The sequence below is a fragment of the Lathyrus oleraceus genome, chromosome 5, assembly GCF_024323335.1.
Source record: "Lathyrus oleraceus cultivar Zhongwan6 chromosome 5, CAAS_Psat_ZW6_1.0, whole genome shotgun sequence".
In the NCBI taxonomy this organism is placed as follows: Eukaryota; Viridiplantae; Streptophyta; class Magnoliopsida; order Fabales; family Fabaceae; genus Lathyrus; species Lathyrus oleraceus.
Genome location: NC_066583.1, coordinates 176,015,421 through 176,024,448, shown reverse-complemented (window position 1 = coordinate 176,024,448; position 9,028 = coordinate 176,015,421). Strand labels below are relative to the sequence as shown.

At 36.1% G+C, this 9,028-nt stretch overlaps 1 protein-coding gene across 5 annotated transcripts; it reads left to right on the top strand.

Moving 5' to 3' along the window:
- Positions 1-8,092, top strand: LOC127081462 (uncharacterized). 5 transcript variants are annotated; one of them, XM_051021716.1, is made up of 16 exons: positions 1-437; positions 1,247-1,297; positions 1,381-1,611; positions 1,888-1,986; positions 2,081-2,136; positions 2,230-2,338; positions 2,595-2,774; positions 3,076-3,345; positions 5,071-5,283; positions 5,369-5,575; positions 5,672-5,782; positions 6,315-6,581; positions 6,686-6,784; positions 7,067-7,536; positions 7,657-7,689; positions 7,785-8,092. In XM_051021716.1, coding segments are annotated over exons 1-16 (2,520 nt in total). In that variant the 5' UTR covers positions 1-314; the 3' UTR covers positions 7,786-8,092. The 5 variants fall into 5 exon arrangements, with proteins under 5 accessions (XP_050877673.1, XP_050877671.1, XP_050877672.1 ...); XM_051021714.1 differs by having other exon boundaries at positions 1,375-1,611; XM_051021715.1 differs by having other exon boundaries at positions 2-437; positions 2,227-2,338.
- Positions 8,093-9,028: the final 936 nt, after the last annotated feature.

The window sequence follows — 9,028 nt, the reverse complement described above, 5'->3', positions numbered from 1 at the left end:
TTCACACCGTGCCGGTCGAAATTCGCCATAGCCAATCATCTTTCTCGGGTCCGGTTTCTCATCACCCTCAACACACTCTTCATCTCTCAAAAACCCTTTTTTCACAATCCATTTCCCTCACTCTACACCCTCTTAATTCCTCACTCATTCCCCTAATCGCATCGTTTTCTTAATTTAGACCCTTTTTTTTTCTATCTTTCAATTTCTAGGGTTAGGGATTTCTTGTTTTCTATTTATTTTTTCCTTTTACCTACTCGTTGTTTTCTTCACCTACTGCCTTCCGACGTGAGGGCACCGTCGACTGTTCGTTCTCAATGGAGGCCACGGCCGCCGCAGCCGCTGCTCGCGGCGTATCTCTTCAGTTGCAGACTCCGCCTCGGAAAGAATGGCGCGCTGTTGCTGAACATCATCATTCCGCGAGAAACCCTGAAGGCGAGGTACGGATTTGACGCGGAAACACTTCACATTGTTTTTTAGTGTTGTTTGGAGTGTCAGAGAATCGCGCCTTTTTCAAATTTAGATGCTTTAGTTCTTAGGTTTTCTGGGTGTTTTTTTAGACATTGATTTGGGATTAGGGTTTATCGTTTATTTAGGATTAGGAGTTTAGTGGTGTTTGATCCGAGCAATGTTTTTAAGCCTTGGGGGTTATTGAGTTTTCATACTGTTTGGATACTTCAGCTTCTGGAAAACTCGTTGTGTGCCTAGGTGGATATTGTGATTCTCTAGCTGCGGGGCTCAGATTATACTTTTGGTGACTTTAATTCCTGCCGGGTTCAGCTGTGTTTCATCTTTGGATGAATGAACCCAAGATGTAACTGAAATTGGTATTTGTATCTAAATTCAAGTGATTAGAGATGCTTCTATCAACCATGATCAAAGCAAAAGGGGTTTTCATAGGCAGTATGAATTTTTTAGACCACACTATCCTGGCCGTTTGAACAATATTAAGTTGAATGTAGTCTGATTGCCAATATTAAGTTGAATGTAGTCTGATTGCCAATATTAAGTTGAACGTACTTCAATTTCAAACTCTTGTTGGTGAAGTTTAAGGTTACCACCTCATAGGTTTTGAACTTATTTATGGTTTCATTTGCGGAGTTAATAGTGGAATTAAGATTGTTAGTATTTTAAGTACTGAATATTTTATAGTTTACTACCGTGTTATTGGAAGTGTTTAAGGGAGGTTAATTTTAATGCTGTTAAATGTTATTTGTTTAGCTGATAACAAACATCTTTTGAGGTGCAGGAGTTAGAAAACCCAAAACTAGGGCAATCAGACGAGAGAACCATATATGAGGTAAGGCGATGGTGCAAGAAGATATTTTTTAGTTAAGGAATTTATATCCTGAAGATAATCTCTTACTGTTTTTCAAGGTGCAGCAAGGAAGAGAGCCCGTTGATGTTGACTTTTGTTCAATGACAATGGATGGAACATTAGACAGTGATATTTTACAGCAACAGATCCATTCTGTTGTTAGACAAAGGCATGAAATACTGCAGATGGAGGTTGAACTAAAAGCTCAAATCATTGCCAGAACTGAGATGATGGAAATGCGAAGCACCTTTGATGCTCAACTCAAGGAGCATGCCAACAATGCCAACAAGTTTCAGGTGTGTATTCAAGCATTTGTCTATATAGATACTCAAGACTGGGCTAATCTATCGTCGCGGACTTCTAAAAATGAGTTTCCTCAGGTGTTACCAGATGACTACACTTTCAGATGCTTAGTTGTATACTTATATAACACCCTGGGGATTATGACAATTTTAGATGCATAATAGTTTGGTGTAGCAGATGTAACTGTGTTTTGATTAAGCTTAATGTTTGGTGCTCCCACTGGTTAAGAATTGTTGGTAACTTTTAAAGCTGTTTATCGGGCCTTTCAGGAGCAACTTTGTGAAAGGGAACGTGCAATTCATGAACTGGAAAGGAAAATGGAAGAGAAAGACAGGGAGCTGCATAATATTAAATTAGATAATGAAGCGGTTTGTTGAATGCTTCTTACTTCTATTATTTTAGTTTTCTGGATCTTATTCAAATTTTTTGATTGAATGCTAATCTCTTCAATTATTCCATTAGGCATGGGCCAAACAAGACCTTCTCCGTGAGCAAAACAAAGAATTGGCATCTTTCAGGTTTTTCTTTTATCCAAATTTATTTATTTGATGCTTTAACTTTGCTTTTATACAATGCTACTTGCTTCATTGGGCAAATCCTTTTTGCAGAAGGGAGCGCGATCATTCAGAAGCTGAAAGAGCTCAACATATACAACAAATACATGATCTGCAAGAACATATTCAAGAAAAAGATAGACAACTTATTGAGTTGCAGGAACAAGTAGGCCGCTTATATTTATATTTGTGTATATAATTTATTTCCGTAATGTTAGGTGCCAAATAATTGAACACAGAAGAGAATTGAAATGATGATCTCTATCCTTTTTATTCTCCTGTTTATACAGATACTCTCTAACAAAGTCAATAACTAACTGACCAACATCCCTAACTAAGTCTCCTTAATTCTATGTATCCTATCACAAGAATTTATTTTGGTTTATTCGCTTATGTACTCTGCTGATGTTTCTTCGTTTCAGAATAGGGTTGCCCAGGAGACAATTATGTTTAAAGAGGAACAGGTTCGAGAGGCCCAAGCATGGATAGCCCGTGTCCGCGAGATGGATGTTTTCCAGTCAACAACAAACCAGTCATTACAGGCAGAATTGCGTGACCGCAATGAACAATATAATCAGCTATGGATGGGTTTCCAGAGACAGGTTGATGATCTACATTTCTTTTATGCTACAAGGATAAAGTTTCCTTTTTTAACTCCCTCTATTTTTTGATGTCCTTTTGTATCTGTCTCGGTTTGCACTGTTATGAAATAGATATTCCCCATTTAATTTATAGTTGTGATTTAGTTTTGTTGATTCTTTGAATTATTTTCAAAGAACTTGAATTGTTGTATGCTTTATAGGCATGTTTTGGTTCTTTAAAGTATGTTATGTTAATTTTGGTTATTTACATAAAATTATGGTAGATACTGCTTGACTTTATACTTGATTTTGGTGGTGATAGTTTGCAGAGATGGAGAGACTCCATTTGCATACTATTCAGCAGTTACAGCTTGAGCTAGCAGATGCAAGAGAGAGGACCGGAACTTACAATGATGACTCCCGAATCTCCCAAATAAGTTCGAAAAGTAATGTAGCTCAGTATGGGCAAGAAAATGGAAACCAATTTGACTTGAATGGAGGCACTGCTTCAGGTGGAAATACTGGTCTCCTTACAAATGAGAACTCAGATAATGGTCCCTCATTTTCAACTTCAGGCAATCAGTCAGTTCAGGTGGGTTCTTCAGTTAATGAATGATAGATAAACAACTAATCGTATTACTTTGTTTAACATGTCTTATCATGCATTTTAAACATCAAACAATTTTTTAAAATATCATTTAAGAAAATCATAACAATGTAGCTTATGAATGTCTGTTATGAAAAGCGTAATGTGGGTTTTCATCACATATCAAAGCACTAGAGTAGTGTGTAAATGTTCTCATATATCTAATTTAAGGGAATCTGCTCTTCTAAAATTAGGAACTCTAGAAAAAGTTAGATGCTAACGCCATTAATTGAAAGCTCACATCTAAACAATTGAATGTATATACACGTGTATATACATTCAATTTCATCACGTATAGAGCAGAGTTATTAATAGCAGCCTCTATCGGCGCTATCCCGGGAGTTTTGGCCAGAGCGGCCACCTTGCAGACCGCAGCTTGCGATTGCGGGCGCGATAGATGGGATCTCATGGAGCAGGCCGCAGGGTGCTACCCCTGTGGAGCGGTTTGACTGTTTTATTACTTTTATATCTGTGCATTTGCGATTTTACCCTTAATTTTGAAAGGGTCAAAATAGCTTTCGATTACATTTGGGATTGATTTTCTGTTGTCTCTGCTTCGGCATCTCTCTGCTCTGCTTCTTCATCAACCCTAAAGGCCGCTTGTCCTCGTCTTCAAAACTCCGGCGCTCTTCCTCCAGACACCCTCCGGCACTCCTCCTCCTAATATGTTTGATTTTGAATTGGAGGAATAGTTTGAAGCATTGTACTTTGATATTTGATTTTATAAATCTTTTACGGTTGTTGTGTTATTTGTTTAGTTTACGAAATATATAGGTAGATTATTCATAAAAAATTATCCGGCTTTCCGCTATCCTGCCATCCCACTTTTCGGGTCGGCCGCTCTGCTCTGCTATCCGAGATTAATAACTCTGGTATAGAGTAGTTTGTAAGTGTTCTCTTGTATCAAATTTAAGGGATTCTACTCCTAAAATTAGTAACTTTAGAAAAAAGTGAGATGCTAATGCCATTAATTGAAAGTTAAGATTTAAACAATTCATATTTCGATATACTATACATGTTTATTTCCATAAATGGCTTTCACTCTACTCTCACTTTTCCCTGTTACAGTGATACCTGATTCTTAAGTAGCTTAAGTGGTTGCGCTCTTGATTTGATGAATTGAAAATTCTGTGCCCACCCAAGAAGATATAAAGTAAAATTGTTACGTTTTCAAAGCAAACAACAGAAAATGAAATGCCCAATATGTAATGGTTTGATTTGAAGATTGTTATAGATATCAAACAAAGCTCAACAGGAATATTGAATCTTTTGGCTGGCAGATAGTAATTTTTGAGAATGAAACTGATAGTACTGAAAGTTGCATGTGCTCAATGCTTGGAAGTTGTGGTATCTTACCTGTTTTTTAGTACGGATATGAATGTTAATATATATTTAAACTTATGCGGATGCAAATATCAGCATCAGCCCTATTAATATTTTTTTATGAAGTGCATCAAACATTAAACACTGTCCGCATATTATTAGATGGTTATACCTTTTGGCTTTGCTCCATGCCCTTGTACTTTGTTGTAATCGATGTTTTCACTTAAATGTAAAATGCGATATATTGTAATCTATGCCTTTCACTCTGATGTAAGATGCGATGTTTTATCACTGTATTGGTAAATGACATTTCTCACCCATTTACAATACCTTTGTGGTTATTTCTAGAGTGATCATGTTCACGGCGTCGCCATTGCTCCATCACCTTTGATTGTCCCCCACTCATACCTCCCACCTGGTCAAGTTGCTGCATTGCATCCATATGTTATGCATCAACAAGGAGTGCCCAATTCTGTTGCATCACATGTCCCTCAGTCTCATGTTGGACATTTTCACCCAATGCCCACAATGTCACCTCTGCAACAGTGGCAAAATCAACAGGTATCTACTGTTATATATAAATAAGTTCTTGTATTATTTTTTTTTCAATTTTTTGGTGATTTATAATCTACACTTGTTTCTTCAGGCTGTTTCAGAGGGTTTGCAGGTATCCTCCATACAGGACAATCCTACATCATCCCAAGCTGATCAAAATTTGATCAGATCGGATGCTAATTTTAATTATGAAATGTCTGTTAATGGGCAAACTCTTCCTAGAGACTACTTAAATGCTCATGTCCACCAAGGCGAGGAAGCACAAACTGTGGTTTCATCATCCACTGGGGAGACACAGGTTTTATGACTAATGATTCTTTTTCTTACTTCAAATTACTTCTCTCAATATTTGTGTATAACAGTGATGAATTATTGAATTTTTATGTTCATTCAGTCTGTTGATAAAGATCAACTTATTGCTTCCCAACAAAGCTTACAACAGATTTCTTCACAGTTCTCTAAGGCCTTAAGATTGAACTCTTTTAAACCAAATGGTGAAATGAAGGTTAGTTTGAAATTTCCTCCATGTTTAAGGCTTTACTTGTATTTCTTTATTTGATATACTAAGTTCATTTGGGTGGTGGTGTCAAATGCTACTATTTGAATGATGGTTATTTTGGGGTTTGTACTAACCTAAAATACCTATTTCATTGTAATTTTTATAGATATCAATATATTTTTGGTTTTGTATGACTTAAAGCACATAGTAGCTTCTAGAGAGTTTTGATGCTTTTGACAGACATTCAGGAAGCACCACAATATTTTTGAAATACTAGGCTGTTTTGAAGTCAGTAAAAAAGCCATATCCACTCTTAATCTATATTCAATATGCTTTCTTTATCCGTTAACATTCTTAGGTGAATTCACCCTTGTTCTCTTTAAAGACAAAATCACTTGAAAGGAGTATTTTTTCAGTTTTTGAAGTGCTTTTAAGGAAATTATTGAGCACTTTTTATTTGCTGCCGTGTAAGAAGTAATTAGAATAATTCTTACAGCTGAGTGGGTCGGAGCTAACAATTTTCTTTCCACATGAGCAGAATCCAGCGACACTATCGAATGATGGACCTGCAAGTCAAATATTATTAACTGAGCAAGGAAGTTCTGCTGCAAATGCAACATCTGTTGGTGAAATAATTCAGAACAATTCTGATGCGGTCTTGTCTGAAGCATTGGCCTCTGCTGGGCAGACAACTTCAACAACCATTCCTAAGGTTCCAGAGACTGCTCTGCTTGATGAAAGGTCATTGTTAGCATGTATTGTCCGTACAATTCCAGCTGCTGGCCATATTCGAATTAGTTCAACGGTTAGTGTTTTGTTGGTTAAGTATGAAACTTCTGGCTTTCTATGAAAGATGGTTTTTCACCTGCTTACCTCATCTGATTTATTTGGTTTACATTTTAAAAACAGCTCCCTAATAGACTGGGCAAAATGCTTGCACCTCTACATTGGCATGATTACAAAAGAAAATATGGGAAGCTGGAAGATTTTGTTACTAGCCATCCTGAAGTAAGTTTTAAGAGTTACAGTTTGGACAGATATAATTGTGTAGTGGTATCCAACTAGATGTAACTGGCCATAATTTTATACAAATCAGCTAAATTAAAAGCTGGTTATTGGATGTAATAAAGTGGTGGGAACTCCTCATCCATCCCAGACCACTGCATGCCAAATTGTTGTGTATATTTTTGGTTGTCTAGTGATTTTCATTCAGTTTTCTGCTCGTTTAACTTCACATGAGCAACATATTCACATTAGAGCCTAATAGGTTTTTCCCCCTAATCATTTCAGCTATTTTTAATTGAGGGAGACTTTATTCAACTCCGCGAAGGGGCGCATAAAATGGTAGCTGCAACTGCTGCAGTTGCAAAAGTTGCTGCAGCTGCTGCAGCATCTTCTCCATATTCTTCATATATGCCCACTGTAGCAGTTACGCCAATGGCTCAATCTCATCGCCTAAAGAAATCTCCTTCAACTGACTCCAAAATGATCAAAACTGAAAAGGCACTTCTGGAATATATGGGTGATGATCCTTCTAAATTACCAGTAAATCAGTATCAACAATCCAATGGTGCACACTTGAGTATTGCTGGAGGTCTTTCAAATGTTAAAATTTTGAGTAAACCCAAGGATTCTCGTGAAATGAATGGCCCTGAAAATAGCGTTGTTCAGCCTTCTGCACAATTAACGGTTGGAAATGGGGGAAGCCTTGACAGACCAAGTATGATGAGTCCCCAAAATTCAGGCCCAGCAAATGGGAGGTTAGTTTCACACTTTATTTCTTCAACCGCAGATCTGGTTTGAAATTGGCTATTTAAAGATGTTATGATGATTATAGTTACATGATTAAGCAAACCATACTTACCTTTTTCTTCAAACAGGCCAACTGCTGCTGTATACCCTTCTCGAAGATAGTGAGTCGTCTTCCTACTTTCAATACTTTCAATTAAGTTGATGGAGTTCAAACTAGACGTATTAATTTTGCCATGCTTTTGCTGTTTATATACAGGAAAGGGATCCTGTGACCAATGCGAGGATGGAAACATATATGGTCCTGTCTTGTGGGAGAATTATTTAAGCATTGCCAGAGAGTAGATGTGTCCCAAGCAAATTATGATTATAGTATGCAGTAATTTATTTCTCCCCTTAAGTTTTAATTCGGCGTGCTTCCGATAATGTGAGCCTCATGTTTTGATACCTATGCATTTTTTGTGAATGCTTGAAAGATTAATCAACGTAATTATCATTTTCAGTTTGACAACACTCCATTTGTGAATGCTTGAAAGATTAATCACAGTAAACTATCATTTTCAGTTTGATAGCACTCCATTTGCATCTTTATTGATAATTACTAAAGCGGTCTTTGTTTAGCAAGATCCTAGGAGGGAGGGGTTAATGCAGTTTCATATTCAAGGACATTTACCTATCTTAAAAATATATATAAACATTTCCTGCTTACTAGAGATAATGATGCTAATGATGGAATTTCAAGAGATAAAATGAATGTAATAGAGAGAAACTCACAATGAAAATGCAAAAGAAATACAATCATTTACTTTTTTTGCAATAAACCGGTTTAATGATGCTCTTACTGCCCCCGACAAAACTGTGTTACAAAAGAAGCATAAACACCTCTAAAATATTTTTGGAGAAAATTGATGTTCTAGTTCGAAGTTCTTTTTATATTTCTGGGGTTGACTTGGTCGATAGAACACCATCCCTTAGTACGGACAACAAAACCATTGCTGAATTGTTTCATGGTAAATTACTTGGCTATGCTTTTTAAAAAGTATTTGAAGGCTTATGTTTTGGTTCCACAATTCTTATACAATAGATATAATTTTACACTACACATGTTAATCATTGAGCGTGATGGTATTTATTAGAATTATTTGATAGATCATGGAGAGTGAATATGAGGAGATTATTATTATTTAAATTATTTGATTGATTATGGAGAATAAATATGAGGGGATTATTATCTTCATTATTGTTTAAAGATTTTAGAGTATGTTAATCGTTTAATGAGATAATATTTAAATAGTTAAACAATTGAGGGCATAAATCTCTTATTTGAACGTAATAAACACAAAATCTAATCAAGTAATTTATCTACGATTAATATTTTATAACTCTTGAAATACAAGAGATTAAGACATTTGAATAAATCGTGTATTTTGAAAAGTACTACAAGATTTTTTTATATATAAAGAGATTACAACTAATTACATGATATAGTCGATGTGAGACTAT

Bases quoted from the DNA above. Each gene is read 5' to 3' on its own strand.
- LOC127081462 (XM_051021713.1), top strand. From the start codon at position 315: ATGGAGGCCACGGCCGCCGCAGCCGCTGCTCGCGGCGTATCTCTTCAG. The intron at 438-1,246 runs GTACGGATTTGA...TTTGAGGTGCAG, and splicing joins CGAGAAACCCTGAAGGCGAG to GAGTTAGAAAACCCAAAACT. The intron at 5,783-6,314 runs GTTAGTTTGAAA...CCACATGAGCAG, and splicing joins AACCAAATGGTGAAATGAAG to AATCCAGCGACACTATCGAA.